At 49.0% G+C, this 23323-nt stretch overlaps 3 protein-coding genes across 5 annotated transcripts in view; 1 reads left to right on the top strand and 2 right to left on the bottom strand.

The window, feature by feature from the left end:
• LOC134032878 (A disintegrin and metalloproteinase with thrombospondin motifs 2-like) overlaps window positions 1-165 on the bottom strand; it is a 30723-nt gene extending 30558 nt beyond the window's left edge. Inside the window, 1 exon segment of the mRNA XM_062476934.1 lies at window positions 72-165. Coding sequence (XP_062332918.1) covers window positions 72-165 — 94 coding nt within the window.
• A 1768-nt stretch (window positions 166-1933) lies between these two features.
• LOC134032876 (uncharacterized) lies at window positions 1934-5941 on the top strand. Its single transcript, XM_062476933.1, has 2 exons — window positions 1934-2019; window positions 5668-5941. Exons 1-2 carry the CDS (start codon window positions 1934-1936, stop codon window positions 5939-5941), a joined length of 360 nt encoding a protein of 119 aa, XP_062332917.1.
• An 8807-nt stretch (window positions 5942-14748) lies between these two features.
• On the bottom strand, window positions 14749-21759 carry LOC134032314 (CCR4-NOT transcription complex subunit 6-like). 3 transcript variants are annotated; one of them, XM_062476247.1, is made up of 12 exons: window positions 21436-21759; window positions 20534-20655; window positions 20226-20412; window positions 19375-19460; window positions 19157-19261; window positions 18990-19058; window positions 18744-18901; window positions 18463-18617; window positions 18192-18346; window positions 17707-17940; window positions 17418-17620; window positions 14749-17053 (listed from the first exon to the last, which is right to left on the bottom strand). In XM_062476247.1, the coding sequence occupies exons 2-12, from the start codon at window positions 20643-20645 to the stop codon at window positions 16838-16840; spliced, it is 1680 nt and encodes a 559-aa protein (XP_062332231.1). In that variant the 5' UTR covers window positions 20646-20655; window positions 21436-21759; the 3' UTR covers window positions 14749-16837. The 3 variants fall into 3 exon arrangements, with proteins under 3 accessions (XP_062332231.1, XP_062332232.1, XP_062332233.1); XM_062476248.1 differs by having other exon boundaries at window positions 21447-21593; XM_062476249.1 differs by lacking the exon at window positions 21436-21759 and adding an exon at window positions 21256-21401.
• Between the last annotated feature and the right edge of the window lie 1564 nt (window positions 21760-23323).

The raw sequence follows: 23323 nt of genomic DNA, 5'->3' as shown, positions 1-23323 counted from the left end.
TTATTAGAGCAAAAGATCATAGAAATGCCAAGTGTCAACAGCAGCGAGGATGAGAGTGTGGCATCACTGACCTTTCAGCCCAGTCTGGTTCCTGAGAATGCCAGAGATGGAGCGCAATAGTGGGCTCTCCTTTGAGGTCCGCACCCATGCCCCTGCTGGAGACATGAGGAACTGCACGACAGAAAGAGAGAGAACTGATGTTTGGAGGGGGAGAGCTGTAGAGAGAGACCGAGAAAGAAAGATGGAGTGAAAAAAGATATGGAGAGAGGAGAAAGAGAGAGGTGAAGACAGGAATGCCAGCCCTCATAGCTGTCGTCTCGAAACAGACACTGGCCCCTCACAAGTGATTCTGCGTGTTTTAGTGTGTGCGTGCGGTTCCTGTGTGCGTACATTTGCGGGTGTCTGTGGGCTTGGGAGTTGTGCGTGCGTTCGTGCACGCTGGCGTGTGTGTGCATGCCTTTGTACGGGCAAGCCTCATATTTGTGTGTTTATCTAACTAAGACCAACTGTCAGGGTTTAGTGAGCAAACAGTTCTCATGTGTGAGGCGTGCACTTGGTCCAGCTGCAACAACACGGAATCTGACTGGAACATTTAAGGCTAATCTGCTGCCAGGAGACACGAGGCGACACAAACACAAACAATGCACCAGGAGACATAACAACACACTCACTGTACCAGGAGACACAACACACTCACTGCACCAGGAGACACAACACACTCACTGCACCAGGAGACACAACACACTCACTGCACCAGGAGAAACAACACACACTGTACCAGGAGACACAACACACACTGTACCAGGAGACACAACACACTCACTGCACCAGGAGACAGAACAACACACTCACTGCACCAGGAGACACAACACACTCACTGCACCAGGAGACAGAACAACACACTCACTGCACCAGGAGACAGAACAACTCACTGCACCAGGAGACACAACACACTCACTGCACCAGGAGACAGAACAACACACTCACTGCACCAGGAGACATAACAACACACTCACTGCACCAGGAGACAGAACAACTCACTGCACCAGGAGACAGAACCACAGAGGAGCTGGGGGAGACAGAGAGAGAGGAGGGGAGACAGAGAGAGGAGGAGAGGGGAGACAGAGAAAGGAGAGGGAAAGGGAGAGACAGAAAGAAAGGAGAGAGGGATAGAGAAAGGAGAGAGGGGTGGGACAGAAAGAAAGAGAGGGAGAGAGAGAGGAGGGGAAAGGAGAGAAGCGGTGGGTACTGTGTTGTCATGTGATGTGATGTATTAAGGCGTAAGAGGCAGATAGATGATAGAGCAAACACACTGCATCTCAGAGACGGGTTCAATTAAAATCCTTAAAGCCCTTTCAGAATAAAGGGATCACACACACACACACACACACACACACACTCAAACAAACATCAGAAGACCCTTGTACGTTCACATGTATCACAAACACAAAACACTGATCAACAGAAAAGACTCCAGTAGGACACCCTCAAGACTTGTGCACACACACGTGTGTGTGTGTGAAAGAGAGAGAGACCGAGTGAGTGTGTGTGTGAGAAAGAGAGCTAAAGAGTGAGCGAGTGAGTGTGTGGGTGTACAAGGGTGTGTGTGTGTGTGGAGTTGAGCAGTAATATATTCGTCTGCACATCTCCTGTGTTTACCGACTGGGCTGTGTGTGTCTGGTGCCTCTTTAAAGGTGAGCAGCTCTAAATGTCCCCAGAGGGCTACTGCTAGCCCACAGACACACACAGCAGAGACGCACTGACACACACAGAGCACAGGCATAGTAGAGACACAGGCTCACACACACAGCACACACAGCAGACACACACACACACACGATATGCACAGACACACACTACACAGACAACAGGGATGGATGGCAGCATGAACCACATGTTTTCCCGCTGCCAATCAGGTGCCAGCTGAAGCGTGATGGCAGGAAGCTTGCTGCGGGGTCATTCTGTGATTGGCTGCTGGTCCTTGCGGATGAGGAAGCAGCGCCTGGGAGAGGCGGTTAGGTAAGTGCCCGACGGAAAATGACGCAACAGCCATCGATCGCAGTGAGGAAACATACTACAAAACCCTCTTACCTCTGCCTCTGGAGAGGGGCTTGTGCCTGTGTGTTCCTGTGTGTCTGTGTCTGTGTGTGTGTCTGTGTGTTGCTGTGTGTGTGTGTTCCTGTGTGTGTGTGTCTGTGTGTTCCTGTGTGTGTGTCTGTGTCCATCTGTTGCAACCTGTGTGAGTCTGTACACGAGTGTGCTTGTGTGTCTTTGAACCTGTGTGTGTGTGCGTGGGCTTTGTATGTGTGTCTGTGTGCGTCTGTGTGTGTCCTTGTGTGTAGAACAGTTCAGCTGGTCTCATTCTATCATATCTTTTAGAACTCAGAGTAAGTCCTCTTCAGGAGTCGGATCACATGATGGAGTCACCAGAACATTCTCTTCACATTCCCCAGTCTGTCCTCAGAGGGAGGATCAGACAGACAAACAGACCTGAGAACCATTAGGAAACAGGGGGGTAGTAAAATGTTTGTTTTTCATCCAAGAGGAACATAAAACACACAACATGAGGAGGGAATGTTCCGGCATTTACAGCTTTGGAAAACTGGAACGACACTCCATCTGAGATCCCTCGTAACCGTGGTAACCTGACCCCATATTGGAAAACGGCAACCTACCTCAACACAGAGACAGATACTGTGGGGTAGTCAAAAGTAGGAGTATTTAAAAAGTAATTAAAACATCCCAATTTCAGCCTGAATTCACCCCTTCATGTTTGAAAAAGAAAAAGCCTTCTGGTGAAAAGCTGTGGGTGGAGAATCTTTTATGAATATTCATTTTGGGGCATGCTGATATGGTCAGGATTATGGTCGACTATCACAGCCCATCCCTGGAACGTCAGAGTACCTCAAAAAAGTTGTGATGTGTCCAAGAGTTTTTAACCTTGAAGGGCAATAAGAGCAAGTGGTTTCCCTCCAAATACTAAATTCTCTACTTTGTTGGAATCAAGACCAGGACTGATTGGTTTGTGAAATGTTGTTTTGTTTTCTAGTTGTACTGTAGGCTGTGTTGGCCTGTAGGTGATTTAGTGAACAGCTGCAGCAGGGGAACAGACCAGCTCCAGAGTCATCTGCATGAAAACTACGACAACATTTCACCTCTCTGCTACACTATGTCTGGTACGGCTCTGAAACACACACACACACACACACACACACACACACACACACATACTGTTGATACACACACCACACACGCATACAGATATATATGCACACACACATAAGGCACACCATTCACACACAGACAGTTTATCCACCTCTAGGCATAAACCACTCTCCCACTCTTCCCTCAAGTCCTGAGAACACATGGCCAGAATCCCCAGTGTTCAGCCAGCTGCAGCCTGTCCATCCTACACACACACACAAATATTGTGTTGTTTTGTCTTAGTCGTCCTTTGTAGTTTTAAAGAGTGGAACCAAAATGATGTTGTGGTTAGGATTGTGTGTGTCTGTGTATGTCTGTGTGTGTGGGTTGTTGTGTATCGTGTCTAAATGTGTCTGTGTAATTTCAAGTTTCACAACAAGCCAGTTTTAGCTCGTCTACCCCAGGCCACACACTTTATGTAGACGCTCAGATCACTAGCCTGGGGCAAGACTCCAGATAGACTCTACCCAACACACACACACACACACACACACACACACACACACACAGCCCTGAGCTGTGTGAGACAGGCCTGTGCAGGGTTATTGGAATGTCATCTTGGTCCATTTCCTCTTGAGCACGCTTGTACTACTGCAAGCATGGCTCTCCACTGTGCACACACGCACAACACACGTGTCCATACGTGCATAGAAAACTGTCCTCCCTTACACACACAAACGTAACCTTTATTGGGAGCATTTTAATCATGGTTAATCGACCCCTGGCCCTCTAAGAGGATCATGGGGTTTAGGGCCTGGAGGAGACCTCTTGATTGGACCAGGTGATCATCAAGATTAAACAGGTGGGACTTACATAAGCCGAGCCAGGCCTGTGTCAGACACACAGGCACACACACACACACACACACACAGGCACACACACACACACACACGCACATTTGAATATATAACCACGTCATTTGATTCTGCCTGTAGTGTGGTATCCTAACTCTCCATCACTGTTCTTAGAAAAGACAAAGGCAAATGTATTCTCAATACAAGGGCAGCCCTTGTCTGGGTGGAGCTAGTGGAGGTTCTGGTTCAGCACTGCAGCTCCAAGCTGTCCTCCCTACATCACTATGAGCTGCCACATGTTCTACATCTCTACTGGGAAGTTCTACTGGACTGGTGTGTGTTTGTGTGTCTGCACCAGTGTGCATGGGTGGATGTGTATTGGTGTGTGGGTGTGTATTGGAGTGTTTCTGTGTGTGTGTGTGCTTGTGTGGGGGGGGGGGGGTCTCAGGTCTAATAACCTCCTCTTCACAGATCCTTCAGAAGTTCCCTCCACTCCATCAAGTCAGTGTGCGGTTGCCCGGCAACCAGGGGTCCGGTGCTCCCGAGCGACAGTGTTTGTTCCTGGCGAATGAGTTGGCGGAGAGGAGGAGAGAGGAAGAGAGGGATGGAGAGGAGGAGAGAGGGATGTTGAGGAGAGAGGGAGAGAGAGGAGGAGCGAAGGGATATTGGTAAATGGAAGACGTGAACCCAGGGGGCCTGGATCAATGTATTAACAACTCCCTCCTGCTCTGTCTCTCTCTCGCTCTCTCAGACTCAGTCTCTCTCTCTCTCTCTCTGTCGGGCTCTCAGTCTCTCTCAGTCTCTATCTCTCTCTCTCTCTCTCAGACTCAGTCTCTCTCTCTCTCTGTCATGCTCTCAGTCTCTCTCTCTCAGTCTCTCTCTCTCTCTTTCAGACTCTCAGTCTCTCTCTCTGACTCTCAGTCTCTCTCTCTCTCTGTCAGGCTCTCAGTCTCTCTCACTCAGTCTCTCTCTCTCTTTTTCAGACTCTCAGTCTCTCTCTCTGACTCTCAGTCTCTCTCTTTCTTTCAGACTCAGTCTCTCTCCTTCTCCCCATCTGTCTTACTCTATCTGTTATCTCTCCATCTCTATCACTGTGTCTTTCAGTGTCTGCCTCCCCCGCCCTCCATCCATCTCTTCTTTTCTTGTTTCCTCATCTTTTTCCCTCCTTCTCTCTCCTCCCTCACTCTTTCTCTGTCGGTGTCACCTCTCTCCTGACACACAGCTTTTCTCCACCTCCCTCTCTCCTCATTCCTTCACCACAATCCTTCCCTCCTAGGTTCCTTTATCTCTCTGCCATCCATCCTCTCTCCTCCTACCCCTCCCTCCATCCATCCTCTCTCCTCCTACCCCTCCTTCCATCCATCCATCCTCTCTCCTCCAACCCCTCCCTCCATCCATCCTCTCTCCTCCTACCCCTCCCTCCCTCCATCCTCTCTCCTCCTAGTCCTCCCTCCTATATTCAGTTCTCATCAGTGATGTGTGTTTTTTTTAATTACCAGTTCATTTCTCCTCTCCCTCCCTCTCTCCCGGTGACTGCTGAACACTGAGACCAGTCACGTAGCTTGTTAACTCCACTCTCCACACCCCTCGCCCCTCCATGCCTCCCTCCCTCCCTCCCTCCCTGCATCCAGGTCCACAGAAGCTCCTCCAGGTTCACCCTGTTGGTCAGATTCTGCCCTAGCCCTCCAGCCTCTAGCCCTCCAGCCTCTAGCCCTCCAGCCTCTAGCCCTCCAGCCTCTAGCCCTCCAGCCTCTAGCCCTCCAGCCTCTAGCCCTCCAGCCTCTAGCCCCCCAGCCTCTAGCCCCCCAGCCTCTAGCCCTCCAGCCTCTAGCCCTCCAGCCTCTAGCCCTCCAGCCTCTAGCCCTCCAGCCTCTAGCCCTCTAGCCTCTAGCCCTCTAGCCTCTAGCCCTCCAGCCTCTAGCCCTCCAGCTTCCAGCCTCTAGGCTTCCAGCCTCTAGGCCCCCAGCCTCTAGGCCCCCAGCCTCTAGGCCCCCAGCCTCAAGGCCCCCAGCCTCTAGGCCCCCAGCCTCTAGGCCCCCAGCCTCATGCCCAGCTACAGAACATCCCACCAAATTGTCTCAATTCCAACAGGAGATGATGTCATAGGACCTTATTCCATTTTCTGTCGGCTAAACACCATGACCCAGAGCAAAGCACCTCCCTCAGGATGGGGGCCGGAGCGTGAGAATGTGTGCTCACTCTCTCTGCCAATAGGCTTGCGTCACCTCAGCAAGTCAACCAATGGCAGGAGCTTGGTCACAACAAAAAGGAGTGATCTCTCCAGGACACAATGTACAGCACAACTCTCCCTCTCTCGCTCAATTTTGTTCATTTCTTTCCATTTCTCGTTCTCTCTTGGACCCTGTTTCCATGTGTCCCTGCCTCTTTACTCTCACTTTCTCTTCGTGTCTCTTTCTCATCCTAATAATATTTCTCATCCTCCGTCCGTCCCTCCAGACGAGCCTGTCTCTCCACCACTAATGACATGATAGGGCTCCCTGGCGACAGACTGCGTGGAGTCAGGGTCACATGTGATCCGCATCTCCTTAATGCTTCACACTGAAGGGAGAGAGAGAGAGAGAGAGAGAGAGAGAGAGAGAGAGAGAGAGAGAGAGAAAGGCAGAGAGAAAAGGAGAAAGAAATAAATAGGGAGAGAGAGAGAGGTATAATGACCTGTCCAAAACCACATATTCTGTCTGTGTATCTGTATGAGTCATTATAGACAACATACCTCCACACACACACACACACACACACACACAGTTAGGTTCCTGCTGGTTGTGACCTCTGAGAAGCTGCCCGCCAGCAAGATAGATGGAGAAGAGGAAGAGGAAAAGAAGAGAGATGAAAGACGAGAGAAGAAGAGAGATGGAGGAGGATAGAAGGAGAGAAGAAGAGAGATGGGGGAGGGTAGAAGGAGAGAAGAAGAGAGATGGAGGAGGAGAGAAGAAGAGAGATGGAGGAGGAGAATAAGAGAAATGGAGGAGAGAAGAAGAGAAATGGAGGAGAGAAGAAGAGAGATGGAGGAGGAGAGAAGGAGAGATGGAGGAGGATAGAAGGAGAGAAGAGAGATGGAGGAGGAGAGAAGAAGAGAGATGGAGGAGGATAGAAGGAGAGAAGAGAGATGGAGGAGGAGAGAAGAAGAGAGATGGAGGAGGATAGAAGGAGAGAAGAGAGATGGAGGAGGAGAGGAGCCAGGAGACAGTGACTGGTTGCCATGCTGTTGTGTCTGGAGACTCAGAGAATGTCTCTGTTGAGCTAATCAGCCAATCAGTGAAGAGCACCAGACGTGTGGAGGAGAGACCACTGAACCTGCTCCACAAACCTGGCAACAAGCTCGACACACACACACACACAGAAACAAAACACACACAAACATCAATCAAAGCCCACAGTGTGTGTGAGAGGTGTGTGATGGTACAGGACTGTCTCCTACACTGGAGGATATACAGACCTGACCTCCAGGGAGAGAGACGGGTGGATCTACTGACCTGACCTCCAGGGAGAGAGAGACGGGTGGATCTACTGACCTGACCTCCAGGGAGAGACGGGTGGGTAGAGTGATGCGCAGACAGACAGACGGACACAGACAGACAGGGAGCCTCCTGTCTCCACCTGGTGGTCAGATGTCTGGGCAGCCTGACGGTCATCTTCCTCTCTCGTCGCTCACGAAGCAGATCTCCGACAGGTCCTTCAAACCGAGCCTTGGGCTCATGGCTGTGGAAACGCTCGCCATCCTCGCTGATTCCAAATGTTTGTTTACGGCCGTGTGGACAAGGTTTCTGTGAATATTTAATGAGAGCACTGTTTGAGATTCTGAATGAGCTCAAATTGGTTCATGACTTTTTAATACCCCAGTGGAAGCCCCCGGAATCCTGATTGTTTTTCTTTTGCGAAAAAAAACAACACAATCCTACAAGTGTGCGCGTTCACAAACACACATAAACACACATGCACAAACCTGAACACATACACACAGTGTACACAAACGTGTTTGTTAGGACGAAGATGACAGAACTTTCTAGAACGTTTCAACTAGTGAACCAAGACCGGCCTGTTAGCTTTGTAGGGTTCTCTAATATCCTGACCTTAAACAGTAATCCTTCATTACATATTATTTAACTGCACATTTAAGACCTCTTCTCCTCCCCTCGTAGATTACAGGTGTATGGCAGAGCAGGGAAGGTCTTGCATTCACCCTATGAACAATCATTTATTAAGTGAGTTTGGAGGACATACGAGGAGGGAGTACCAAGTGGAACGGCTTCTCTATTCTAGACATCGTCTCTGACAGGCCTGAAATATGGATCAGAGATCGTGGCTGGGGTCCAGATCGTGGCTGGGGTCCAGATCGTGGGGGAGAGAAGGGAGGCATGCATGCATGCTAACAGTCTGGTGTTGGCACTCAGAGAGGAGGGAGAATGGACTGGAGATCTCTCTCTCCTATAAGCACCTTTCAAGTTATTTGGAGGTCATAAAGTGAAGTGATGTTTAATGGCATTTCTGCTCTGATCATGTATATCTGTATCTGTGTGTGTGTGGAGGACTGAGGAGGAGGACATGCTCTTCAGGAGTCAACAGGATGTGAAGTGCCTCAGACCTGCTGGCTGAAGGCTCCACACACATCTGTCACACACATTTAACACCCTCACAGTGTCACACACACAATGACATCTGTCACGCACACTTAGTCTCTGGAAACAGAGAAGTAGTGACACACAAAGCCAGACAGAGAGGTATAGGCAGAAAGACAGACATGCAGTATCATGCAGGCGGGCAGACAGATATGTAAACAGTCAGACACAATAACAAGTTTCTCTAATCAAAATAGGCTGAGCTGTTATGAGAGCACTTGACCCGGGTCGCCATGACAATAGAACACCATCACACCATATCCTCTGCGGAACCCAAAAGCATTTTCCCAGAATCCTCTGGGTCCCAAACACCAGCTGCATCCTTTCTCATCTTCTCTCTGTTCTTCTCTCCTTCACCTCCACCTCAGCCCCTTCACTCTTTCTGCATTTCCCCCCGGGTGGAATACAGGAAGTCCTTTCTGAAAGGACCCAGCTGTCTGTATCTCACACACCACACCCCTGCTAAGGTTTCTGCACAAGTGGCATGTTGCTGCTAGTACCAGGTCGACAGCCCTGGCCCCTCACGTCTCTAGGACATCGTCCAGACCAGGACCTTCCCGGATGAGGTCTGAGGATGCACCTCTTCAGCCTCGACCTGGAAAGATCATCACGCCTCCAGGAAGCTCCCCCCCTCTCACCTCATCGGTGCACTACCTCTCATGGTGTCTGCAAAGTTGACCTTTTTGAACACCTTGTGTTGTGAGAAATCGCCATTTTGGGGTCTCGACACGTAGCCAGCACCTGTTCTAAATTAGATGGTGCTGCTGTTCCTATCAGCAGAATGATGTGATATGGAACTTGAGATGACTGTATTGTTGCACTGTCTTGTAAAAAATAGACCGTTCCTTGCCACTAACCACTGTCATATTGTTAGAACTGTGGGTCCTTGATTATGAGATTCATTTACGACATGCACTGTTTACACACTGCTTTGGATGAAAGGGTCTGCCAAATGTAGAACTGTAAATGTGGAGATGCCTCTCAGGTCTTCACAGGTCAAAGTGCAGGAAGACATACCTACCACACAGGCCCCTCCCACACCTACCTCACAGGCCCCTCCCACACCTACCTCACAGGCCCCTCCCACCACCTGGAGCAGAGCAGGAAGTTACAGCTCATCGTCACAACCACAATAACAACAACAAGCCACCACGTCAACGACGTGGTGAACCTCTGCATCCGTGTGTGTTCCGTCTGTCCTCATCCAACCCCCAGAGCCCCCCCACGCCCGCCCCAACCCCTCAAACCCTTGCAGCCCAAATGTGAGACACGCCATGTTCTAAATGTGTCTCTCAAACTATGCTGATAACGTCCGCTCACCATGTGTGTATAGTCTGCTCACTCTCTCTCACACACACGCACTCAATCACAACATCCACATGTGTGTCAGAAGGTCTGGTCTAGATTCTGTGTTCCTAATTCACGACTGATCAAAAACCACTGTTGTTTACATAAACCACACGCACGTGCGCAAACACACACACACACACACACACACACGGAGGATATGCCAGAGAGCTGCAAGACTGATGTTTCTCAGTTCATCTCAGTGGAGGAAAACATCTCTGAATGCTTTGGGACCCAACTGGTTATTACAGTAATCAGGTGTATCTGCTGTGTAATTATGCAGCCTCGAACCTACACACACCTAGACATACAAGAAACCCTCCAACTCACACACCTAGACACACACACACACCTGGACGTACTAGAAACTCACCCACTCATAGACCTAGACACAAACAAATATAGACACACACACCACTAGTCACGTTAGAAACTGACACACTCACACCCCTACACACACAGACATATCTAGACACACTAGACATTAGAAGACACACACAACACACACACTCACAGACACACACCTAGACATTAGAGGCTCCCTCCCCCTGCCCCCAACACACACACACACACACACACACACACACACACACACACACACACACACACACACACACACACACACACACACACACACACACACACACAGTATTGGCGTAATGTCTCCCTTCTCTCTGGTTTCTGCCACCCTCACCCTCATTAGGCTTGGGGAATGTGTAAATCCTGTCATCCTGTCTCTTTCCTTCTCTCTCTACATCTCCCTTGCTTTATCTATCTCTCTTTCTCTTACACACACACCAGAGACATGTTGAGGAGTGAAGATGCTGTCATGTGATGTCAGGAAAGCTGGTGACCCGGGAAGGGGGTGTGGGGGTGGCAGTGTTAGCAGGGTGGAGGGGGGCAGTCTTGGGAGGGGTGGAGGGGGTTAGGGTTAGCAGGGTGGAGGGAAGGGAGGGGGTGTGCGCTAGCTGGGTGGAGGGTGAGGTGGAGGGGTTGGCAGTCCTGGATGGACAGCTGAGCGCTCCTGGCTCTTGCGTCCATTAACATAGCAACCAGAAGGGCCCCCTCGAACCTGGAGCTTACCTCTCAGCTCCAGTGTTTCCACGGAGATTTATTGTCTCTTCCTTGACAACGAGATCATACCACGTTGGGGAGCCGGTGAATATCTGATGCCTAGTTCTGCTAATGACGTGTGCCGGCCTGCGTGTGTGACGACTGCTATCCTTTGATCAAGAGCATAAACACACGTGCTCACACGCACACGTGTCTTTACAGCCTAGAGCCAGGTGTCGTTCCTTCCATATAACTCTTAAACATGTGACTGTGGTAAAAAACAAACGCCACCATAAAACTCAGTGGGCATCATGAGGTCACACCAGGGTAAAACTATAACAACCTCCACCAGACCTTCTCATCCAGGCTCTTCTACCACATGACGTGTAACTGCTGTCTGGTGCAGAAACATGTCGAGTGGTCTGGATGTTTGCTGCTCCAACCTCGGTAGAATTTCAGCTCTATTCTGAGTTCGAGAACCAGAGCAGTAGAATCTCTGCTCCAGGGTAGAGAAGGCTCTGAGGTAGATAAGAACAACAGTAAAATCTCAGCTCTATTCTGAGTCAATCAGTAAACCACAACAGTGGAAATCAGCTCTTGGTCCAGTTTCAAATGGCAAGGATCACTCACACAAGAGCAGGATCCTCAAATGAACCGGCCTTTACTTAGAATTTAGTAATAAAAAGTAAAAAGGAAGAGCTGGAAGCATATGAGAGAAATAGAGGGAGGGAGAAAGAGAGAGGGAGGGAGAAAGAGAGGGAGGGAGAGAGGTGGAAAGAGCGTCTACATCTGTTAGTGCTTAACAGGCTTCTTAACTCTCACTGCCACGTCAACACAACACTGACGGATGGCCAAAACTAGGGTGAGCCACACACACAGGCATGCACTAATGCAAGCACTCACATGCATTCTTACCTGCCAACACACACACACACACACACACACACACGTCCAACAGCAAATTCCACCCAAACAACAAAAGGTTCATGACCCAGACAGGGAAAGCAGTCTTGATGGCTGTTGCCTCTAAACTTCATAACAGTGTGTAGTGATGAGCTCTGGCCGGCGTTGGAGAGGCCTCGTCACAGATGGAAGGTGGATCAGGTCATCTCAGGATTCAGTAGATTCAGCTCCACCAGAGCCCCCCGGTCCACTCCCTGACCTGCTGTCTGGTCCACAGGATACTTCCCACCCATCTCACCACCCCCACCCCCCCACCCCCTTCCCTTCGCTGCCCTGTGAGCCCATGTAGCTAACCTTCTCACCTCCTCACCATGGTGCTCTCTGAAGCTACCCGTCTCACCTCACTATGGTGTTCTTTGCCACCTGTCTCACCATCGTGTGTCATGGCAGCACAGGGATCTGAGGATGTCATTCCTATTCTGTGTTGACTCTGCCTGGGTGATACTCTAGCTCCACCTAGTGGATACACATTGTACAACTTCTAATATGATTGCAACCAGGGCCAAGAAAAAAAAAAAGAATGTCATCTAAGGGTGACATAATGGTTGAAAACATGGACAGCCTGGTAGTACACTTGACAAACGACCCACTCTGAACACGAGTCACTCTGAACACGAGCCACAGACCAAACACCGAAGTGAAACAGAAATATAATTTATTTTCAACCTTAAGTAGGAAAATACATAGATATAGGTGTTGAGGAAACAGTCCTAGCAACAGAAAACTAGATACCCAACAAGAATAGTGAAGACGGAAAAGTAGAGCGCTAAACACTGTTTACCATTCAGCCTCCAACAGTGTAGATTATTGATGAAAACAGCTGCCTTGATTTCCATTTCTTATGTAAGATGAATGGACATTCGAGTGTGTTGTGCAGGAGAATCTTCTTGTTTTGCTGGTATTAATGAATGGTAAACAGTTGCTCCAGAGTATGTACAGTGGCATCTCTATTTACAAATGGATGAGCCATTGATGCACCCAGAAGTATAAATATTGACCTTGGATATGGCAATAGGACAAGAGACAAGAGGAGGGAACCATATAAACTAGATGTGTGGCTCAGAGGGTATGTGGGTAGAGTTAAATAGGACAGGTGTGTGTGTAGCTCAAAGTTAGGGTAAGATGGGTGTTATTGCCTGGAGGTGGTATGCTGGGGCCTAACTGAGTTGGACCTGAAGTGATTCAGTGGTATATCCCTGACCTAACAAGAGGACCCATGGAGGCCTGCATGCGTTGTAGGGCTGCAACAACGAATCGATGAAATCGATTATTAATAGCATTGGCAACGAATTTCATTATCGATTTGTTGTGTCGCGCGATTATTACGCCACTCAATAAGTCAAGGAGATGTTTGAGTATATAAAAAAAAAAGTTTAGTTGAGCGCGGAGGTAGAGGAAAGGCCATCGGAGAGACATTGAGTAACGTTGTTCTGAAACACATGGCGGAGGCAGAGAAATCAGTACGACCCAAGTCATCCAAGGTGTGGGAGCATATGTGGTCAGCCTTTACTTTTTCAATTAAGTTTCAAATAAAATGATAGAAAATCACTCTTTGAAAATAGCTTAAATCTCGCAAATCTTAACTTTTTTCAAAATTGTGTCAAAAAATCTTAAATATACACCAGATTATTCTAATAAAGTCTGGCCTACTTCAACACCCTTTCAATTTTCAATAAGGTTTTAACAAAACTCAAATAAATTGCTAATCTTGGAAAATAGCATAAAATCCACGCTAATATTAATAACTTTTTCTAAATTGTGTGCCTGTTTGTGCACATTCTGAAGATGTTTTGCACTGTGAATTTGCACTGTCAGTTTTGTTTTTGTATAAAGGGTTGGAAATGTATGCTTTTTTTTTTATTCGATTCATCGATTAATCGAATAAAGAATCGACAGATTCATCGATTATTAAAATCGTTAGTTGCAGCCCTAATGCGTTGTGATGCTCAACAAGGAGCTCAGACTAGCCACCAGGTCACCACAGAAGCACATGACAATCACCATGACCAGCAAGCTAGCTAGAAGCATTAGCATAGTCAGTCACCTCTACACACATCGGGAGGTGAAACCAGACCTGATTAGCCTAGCTTGCTATTCTGGCTAGCACAGCTCAGGGGAATCAAGTGGCTGAGCGGTGAGGAAATCGGGCTAGTAATCTGAAGGTTGCCAGTTCGATTCCCGGCCGTGCCAAATGACGTTGTGTCCTTGGGCAAGGCACTTCACCCTACATGCCTCGGGGAGAATGTCCCTGTACTTACTGTAAGTCGCTCTGGATAAGAGCGTCTGCTAAATGACTAAATGTAAAATGTAAAGCTCACATCCACATCCTAAAGCTGGACAGACTGGATGGGACCATCCCTCATTTAGACAGAAAAGCAACCCAACCATGTTCTCTGGAAGGTTCCAACTACATGTTACTGTCTGAATCAGCTCTGTCAACATCAGAGCTGATCACCCATCCCAGCCCAGCCCTGTCTGATCAGCTCTGTCAACATCAGAGCTGATCACCCAGCCCAGCCCAGACCTGCCCTGTCTGATCAGCTCTGTCAACATCAGAGCTGATCACCCAGCCCAGACCTGCCCTGTCTGATCAGCTCTGTCAACATCAGAGCTGATCACCCAGCCCAGACCTGCCCTGTCTGATCAGCTCTGTCAACATCAGAGCTGATCACCCAGCCCAGACCTGCCCTGTCTGGAGGGTGAGGCAGACCCTAACGATCAGAAGGTCATAACACAGCACTGTGTAGAAAGGAAACAAGATACACTTTTTATTCACACTTTACAAAAAAAAGCTAATCTTTAAACTACAATAATATAAGCAATTCAGAATAGTCTAAATGGACACATTGGTATAAAACAAGGTGATCCGTAAAGGGCTGACACTACACAGAAGGAAACTAAATCTGGGGATTTGCTTTGTAAAATCTCATAAAACGAATTGGTTTAAAAAGGTGATCAGATGTTTTCTGTAATTATACTAATGGTGTGTGTGTGTGTGTGTGTGTGTGTGTGTGTGTGTGTGTGGGGTTACCATAAATACCTCCGTCTGTATAGATACACTGCGGTGACACCATGTTTTGGTCCAAGTGGAAACTCAGCAGAGACATAGACTGACCTGTGTCAAGGGTTAGAGAGGCTGTCAGGGGGGTGCAGGCTGTCAGGGGGTAGAGAGACTGTGAGGGGGTAGAGAGACTGAGGGGTTAGAGAGACAGTCAGGGGGTAGAGAGACAGTTGACTACTAAACAAACCATCAAAACATCATCACAGTTTACAGACCCAACAATGAAATCATTAATAACCCAGAAAGGACATAAAATATTCACAAGTACGTTTTTAAAAACCAAAGGAGAAGAGACTGTCCAGGCGAAAGGCGATACCAAGGTGGAGAAAGTGCAAGACAACAGGTTCAGTGTTGGTGTTCTATAATATTCAACAACAAAAAAGGTATTCTGAATCTGGATGGAGAAAGGGGATGGGGTGATTCTGGATGGAGAAAGGGGATGGGGTGATTCTGGATGGAGAATTGGGATGGGGTTGAGACTACTGTTGGGGTTATACCTAATCCTACTTGGGGAGGGGTACCCCCCACCCCACACAGAACCAGGTTGTGTGTGTGGGGGGAATCCTGGGGTCACAACAAACAGAGCTGTATTTAGGGGTGTTGTCATGGCAATAATGAGAGTCAATGGCTTGATAATGCATCTATTTACAATGTTCAACGGTTCATGGGGGATTCAGGTGAAGGGGAGTTCAGGTGAAGCCTGGATCGTCTCCTCTCTCCGCTGTCGCTGGCAACCTATTCATCTCAACATTTACCTGGATAAAAATGTTGCCATAGTTTACAATACAATCTTTCTAGAAATTCTCTTTTTTTATACTTCAAATCTGATCATAATTTACTCTTTAGTACAAAACAGCAGAAAACATTTTTTTCATGTGGTTCATATACAATCATGTAAAGACTGAACGTCGAGGTTCTAAATGCTGTACAAACACTGTGGACACGCCCACACAGGGTGTCCAGGATACTGGCCTTGAAGACTGCTACAGGCCTGCCCGTGTGTGTGTGTGTGTGTGTGAGAGAAATGCTGACTCAGGACATACTCCCGTGTGTGCCAGCCATCACCCTCCCACTGTTAAGTCACCAACTCAAGGAGAGCCCAAGATAGGCTGTCCCTACCCTGGGTGTGTATGGTGCCAGCCTCCAGTATTGTTGCTGTTTCAGTAGTAGCACCGGGGGTCATGATGACCTCAGCACCAGAATGACCTCTGACCACTAGAGGGAAGGCCACAGAAGCTGGAGTGAGTACCTTCTGGAGGCTCCGCCACCAACAATGCCCCGTGGAGAGGGGAGGAGAGAGGGATGAGGCTGGGGGAGGGGAGGAGAGAGGGATGAGGCTGGTAGAGGAGGGATGCGGCTGGGGGAGTGGAGGATGAGGCTGGGGGAGGGATGAGGCTGGGGGAGGGGAGGATGAGGCTGGGGGAGTGGAGGATGAGGCCGGCGGAAGGGAGGAGAGGGGGGGATGAGGCCAGTCAGACAGGTCTGTCGTCTTTGCTGGTTTGAGATTTGTACAGGACAGACAGACAGGTCTGGGGGGGAGGGACTAGCCATCATCCAAGCCTAAGAGGTGTGGAAGGGGAGGGGCTCTTAGACAGGATTATTTACACAATGAACAAGATTGACTTTAGCATTACAAAAATCAAGAAAACAATACCGAAAGAAAGAAAAAAATATATATCTATTATCAGATAGGAAATCCCTGTCCGTCTGGCCTGCCTGATTCTGCAGACGGCTTGTTGTCGTGACGCCTCCTCTGCGGGGGGCGGTGAGGGGGGGGGCCACTACCTGCGTCCAGGCAGGTGCAGGCCGTTGAGTTGGGGGGCCGGGGGGGGCAGCAGCAGCTCCAGCTGGACGAGCAGGGAGAAGTGGTCAGAGGGGATGTGGGGGTGGGGGCAGCCCCTCACCCCACTGTCCAGGAGCCACGAGGGGTCCAGGGGCCCCAGCACCCCCAGGACGTTGAGCTGAGGCCGGGAGTAGAACACGTAGTCAATCACCCCCTGGGGGAGGAGCGGAGAGAGAGAAAAGGGGAGGAGATTAACTTTTAAGACAAGGTTTTGCACTTGGACAACAGAATTACAGATAGAACATAATACAAAATCGTATGAGTCATATACATTTACATTTAGTCATTTAGCAGATGCTCTTATCCAGAGCGACTTACAGTAAGTACAGGGACATTCCCCCGAGGCAAGTAGGGTGAAGTGCCTTGCCCAAGGACACAACGTCATTTGGCACAGCCAGGAATCAAACCAACAACCTTCTGATTAATAGCCCGACTCCCTAACCGCTCATCCATCTGACCCTGATATACGAAGCAAGGGCTATTCTACTGATATAGATGAGCGTGTGTGTGTGGCTCACTTTGAAGTCGAATGTGTAGTTGGTGTACGGCATCATGCCGTTCTCGTAGGCGCTCTTCAGCTTGAAGCCATGCGTGATCCTGCCATTAGACGAGCCATTCTTGCCGTTACAGTTGAAGTTGGTCAGGCTGTCGATGTAGAGCAGCTCCTTAAAGTCCTTATGGGTGCTGTCCACCCCCCCTGTACTCAGGTACTCTACCACACCTGGAGAACACAGGGCGCAGGGTTACACACACACACTGCTAGTACTCAGGTACTCCCTGTTACCTGGAAGACAAACAAACACATACCTGAGTCGGGGAGGGAGTTGAGGTCTGCACACAGCACCAGCGGGACGCCGTTGGTTTCCCCGGAGACGGAGGAGAGCTTGAGGGAGCGCGTGGCCTTGTCCACGATGTTCTTGACCTCAGACAGGAACATCATGGTCTGGACCAGCTTCACGTCCGAGTATTCCGGGTCCCAGTGCATGTGGGCGTTAGCCACCAGGAGGAGCTGTTTCTCCATGCCATGGAGGGACTTCCCTGCTACGGGGGGGGGGGGATGAAGGGAGAGAGGTGGGGAGGGAGAAGGTAAAAGGAGAAGTACAGAGGGAGGAAAAAGTAAACCAACTGAAATTTGAGCGTTAACCACGCTTGTGTCAGGACGACCTACTGGCCTGCTGTTAACACCTGGCTAGCAGCCACAGCCAAACACACCTACTGGACAACAGCCAGAGCTCCACAAGGAGCAGAAGACAAGTGGAACAGAGCCAGAGAGTGTGTGTGTATGTCCTCACCACTCTGCTCCATCATCTCCTTGTGGACCTCCAGCAGCACGGCCACCCCGATGTTGTCCTTGGTCATCACCCTGTTCAGCATGGCCTCCGAGCCCTCAGAGTTAGCCATGGCCAGCTGGTTAAACTCCACTGTGTGCTTCTGGACCAGACTGAACCTGGAGGGGGGGGGGGGCAGAAAGACATGAGCATGGGGGGGAAGAGCAAACACAATGACCCCCCCCCAGACAACAAGGAAGAACCAGCAGCTTCAGAGCAGACCACACAGACTCACTTCTCCGTCTTGTAGAAGATGGCGCAGCCGTCGACGTGTTTGCGGTCCGACTCGGACATGGTCCTGGCCCGGGACTTGGGGCTGAAGAAGCCCTCATAGCCCTCTTCCTTCAGCTCAGGCAGGAAGTAGTTATAGTACTGCTCCGTCTCCACTTCCTGTTGACAGTCAGAAACTACTATGAACCAGGTGCAGGCAGCCAACACGCTATCTTGGGACTTTCCTGTGGTAAAGAGCTGTGTGTGTGTGTGTGTGTGTGTGTGTGTGTGCGCACGCGTGAGCACCTGGAGACTGATGATGTCAGCGTTGCAGCTCATGATCTCCTGCATGATGCTCTTCTTCCTGTAGTCCCAGCTGAGAGCCCAGGACGGGCAGTAGCCGTAGAGCTGCCGCGTGGCGTACTTATCACACAGCACGTTGTAGCACATCACCGAGAACAGAGCTGACACACACAGAGAGAGAGAGACAGTCCATCAGGCTCTCCATTTAACCTTTGTTTTTGGATCTGTGTGCGCGTGTGTGTGTCTCACCTGAAGGCCGCGTTCTGTCGGGATCCTGAATGGAGATCCAGGACCTGGGAGGCGGCTGCTCCGTGGGCACTGGGGAAAGTGTTGCCATGGTTATAACATGCCACAGGAAGGGCCCTGCACCATCACTTATCAACTGGACCCGGGGAGGAGGGGGGGACATGACTCACTGTGTTTGAGGGCTCCTGCCAGGTTGTCCAGCAGGTAGTTGAGGAGTCTCCTGGTTCCGTCTGGCTCCTGGTACAGACTCATGACCTCTTGTGCTAGTGGGTTTCCTGTGAGCGAGAGGGGAAGGGCAGGCCAATGTGAGTGACATCGTAAAACCAAGCCAAAGGAACAATGGGGTCTCCAGGACGGAATGGTTACCAGGACGATAAGCCACACTCACCTTTCAACCCCAGTGTTTGTAACTGAAACAGTTTCCCCAGTTCCAACGGCAGAACACGCAACTGGTTGTTATTTAAAAGCAGTTCCCTGGGGAGAACACAGGAAACGGGGAGTGTCAGAGGCTGGGCCTATTTACAATCAAAATCCCTCCTCAGCCTGCCAACATAGATCCCTCCTCAGCCTGCCAACATAAATCCCTCCTCAGCCTGACAACATAGATCCCTCCTCAGCCTGACAAACATGGACCCCTTCCCAGCCTGACAACATAGATCCCTCCTCAGCCTGACACCATAGATCCCTCCTCAGCCTGACCACATAGATCCCTCCTCAGCCTGACCACATAGATCCCTCCTCAGCCTGACCACATAGATCCCTCCTCAGCCTGACCACATAGATCCCTCCTCAGCCTGACAACATAGATCCCTCCTCAGCCTGACAACATAGATCCCTCCTCAGCCTGACCACATAGACCCCTTACCAGCCTGACACCATAGATCACTCCCCAGCCTGACAACATAGATCCCTCCTCAGCCGGACACCATAGACCTCTCCCCAGCCTGCCAACATAGATCCCTCCCCAGCCCCTCACACAGATGGACACTGTTTCCTGGGGAAAAGAGAGACTGGATCAAATCACATGAACGAAGGTGTTCTTATTCTCACCCTAGGTTCCCCATCAGCCTGAGTTACTGTTACACTGCACAGCGACCGACAACATGGTTTACAGGGCTATGATTCAGCAGGCCCAGCTGTCTCAGTGTGGGCGAGGGAGGCGTGTCAAATGACAGCTCAAACTGGACAAATGGGCCAACTACATGGAAGGCAAGTGAATGGACTTTTTTTAGGCCTCACCTGAGAGACACCATGTTGCCGAGCTCTGCTGGCAAGCTCCTGATCTTGTTGGAAGAGAGGTCCAGGTAGACCAGGTTGTGGAGCTTGGCGATGTCGGGGGGGATGCGAGACAGGGAGTTGTCACTGAGGTGCAGAACAGTGAGGTGCGTCAGGGACCACAGAGCCGTACTCAGGCTGCGGACTTTACCTGCACATGGACAGAACACCACACGAATCAGGAAGTCCCCAAAACTCCATCCAACACCGATGAACACTTCTGCTAGTCTGATATCGATGTTGCCCCACCAACATTGCTTATACATGCTTACCGCTGATTTCCAGCTCTCCCCAGTAAGACTTCTTCCCGTTGGCTGCATCCTCGGTAGACATGATTGTATACATTCGCCGGGGGTCTGGCGGGTCATACTTTTCCTTGGGCATTCCTGTAGTGCTGCAGAGATATGGAGCGATTAGACACATTACATTACTCTTGGTGACAAGGTTGACAGTCCGTATCGGATTGATGTATGATAGCAGTCTCATGCACAATACTTTAGGAACGTTTCTAGACTAAGAACTAAAAGCCAAATACAGTAGTCCTAATTGCAAGCAAACGCCCTGAATAGCACGATATAAGCTTTTTTTACGGCAAAATGTTAAAGCGCTGCCCTTAAACTGTATGGGACAGCCAATTAATAGCCTAACGTTAGCTGGCTTGTGTTGATATCTAAGGAAAGTTAGCCCAATTAGCTACATAGCATTTAGCCAATGGTTAGCTAGGCTAGCTAGTTTACGGAAAAGCAAACTACGGCGACATTTAATTAAGGGAGATCTAGCAAGTTAACCTGACAAACTAACTTCAATCAATTCAACTACAGTAGACTAGCTTTCTGAATAAATAGCAAACTGCATCACAACTTGGACGGACATTGATTAAGCCTAGCTAGGTTGGCTAGTTAGCTACGTTGTGAAACACAAGCAGTTCACAGACCAGTGCTAGTTAAACATTTGCTAGCTATCAAGCCAATGTTGGTAATACAGACTTGCTCACTTGCTGGTTGACGAGCTAGCTAACCAATATTAGCCACTACTAGCTGAGATAGCAGGCTTTTCCGCTAGACCAGTCGAATTCAATGCACAGACGCACTGGGAAATAACGCGGTAAAGCGTTTTAAAAAATCAAGTAGGAAATCTGTTGCAAAATTAAACTTTAAAACAATGCCGTTTTTACCTAACGCATACCAAGCAGTGAGGACGAGTGCGTGCTCCCTTTTGTTTCTACTTCACTCGAGAGCAAACAAGCGTCATGGCGGCTGAATTTTTTTTTTTTTCTTCCATCAACCAAGATAGCTAAGAACGCTTGATGTCATTGGTCGGCACTTGGAGTGACCGAACCAGCTGTTGACACCAAGATGATTGGGGATGTTATAATTCAAGATTGGCCTAAAGTGATCAGGGACTTTAGGTGTGTTGAACAATCACATCAGTTGTCAAATTAATCCATCGAAATCGGGCCACTAAACTCATTTTATTCTACTAGCTCGGTGACTTGGAAATAAACGGTTTCTTCTCGTCATCTTATCTCTTCTGACTGCACAGAACAGACTTCTTGAAAAGAGCCTAGTCAGTTGAGTATAGAGAAGGTGGGAATTGGTCAGAGTCCGCTGAGGTACACCTCTTCAGCTGCTTGTTAATGCAAGTACATGTCCAGCCAATCACGTGGCAGCTATGCCATTTAGGCCATTTAGGCCATTTAGGCACATACACATGATGGTCAACGTTCCAACATTTTACATTTAGTAAATTAACAGACGCTCTTATCCAGAGCGACATACAGTAAGTACAGGGACTTTCTCCCCGAGGCAAGTAGGGTGAAGTGCCTTGCCCAAGGACACAACGTCACTTTTGCACAGCCGGGATTCGAACCAACAACCTTCTGATTAATAGCCCGACTCCCTAACCGCTCAGCCATCTGACCCCTAACCCACCAACATTCGGCTGAAGTTCAAACCAAGTATCAGTGGCATGGTTTTTGCTGGAAGACGGGCTGGTTTGAGCATTTCAGAAACTGTTCTAGGAATTTCACGCACAATTCATCTCTGGGGTTTACAGAATATGGCCCTAAAAAGAGAAAATACAGGTGTTGCGTAATCAGATGCACGGTTTTCATGAGAGGCACTCCCCTGGAGCAAGAATGTTGGTTCGCGTTCGTTACGGTTTGAATGACGAATTTTTGGGATTTTGTGTTGAAAATAACATCTGTTATTTACACAGATAACCGGACATTCTTCTTTTGAATTATATAACAAAGAAAGTATAATGTGAGACATCTGTCTCCCCTCCGTTTGGTTGCGATATCAAGACGAAATCCTTCACTTTTTGATTCCGAGTGGTTTGCGCGCGCTCCCGCGAGGGGGTGCCTCTCATGAAAGCCCTGCATCTGATCACAACACCTGTTCTGCAGGAAGTTAGCGGCTCAGATCTCTGGGCCAAAATACCTTGATGACGGAAGTCAGCAGGGAAGGGCCAGACTGTTTGAGCTGATACAAAGGTATTTCAGGTATGCAGAAGAGCATCTCCTAAAGCACAACTTTGAAGCAGACTGGCACAGCAGCAGAGGACCGCACTGGGAGCCACTCCTTTCAGCTAAGAACAAGAACTCGAGGCTACAATTCGCACGGGCTCACCAATATTTAACAATTTATGATTGGAAAAACGTTGCCGTTTGGCAGAGAATGGCGAAAGTACACACACCCTTCACTCAAGTAGAAGTACATATAGGCCTATTCATGTTTGAAAAAAACATGGTAAAAGACTGACTACACTTTTTCACTAAAGTTAAAGTGTCGGCTCTACTTGGCACCTGTTTTAGTGTCACGCTGTTAACTGGACCTACTAGAACATACTAAAACAGAAAGACACTAAGAGAATTCGCCAGGAACCCTTTTTGACGCCTACAATTTCAAACATCTCATTTATGGCCATGGGTGTTCAGGAATGTCTCTATTCTCAGTCATGTCGACATCGCCAACTCCCTCTGTCCATGGCGTCCATCCATGACGTACCCTTTTTTCAACCTTCCTAAACTTTTTTTTCACACACACACACAGTGAAAGAAA

Source organism: Osmerus eperlanus, chromosome 13, assembly GCF_963692335.1.
Source record: "Osmerus eperlanus chromosome 13, fOsmEpe2.1, whole genome shotgun sequence".
In the NCBI taxonomy this organism is placed as follows: Eukaryota; Metazoa; Chordata; class Actinopteri; order Osmeriformes; family Osmeridae; genus Osmerus; species Osmerus eperlanus.
The sequence above is the reverse complement of the archived record's forward strand: the minus strand, read 5'-3'. Positions and strand labels throughout refer to the sequence as shown.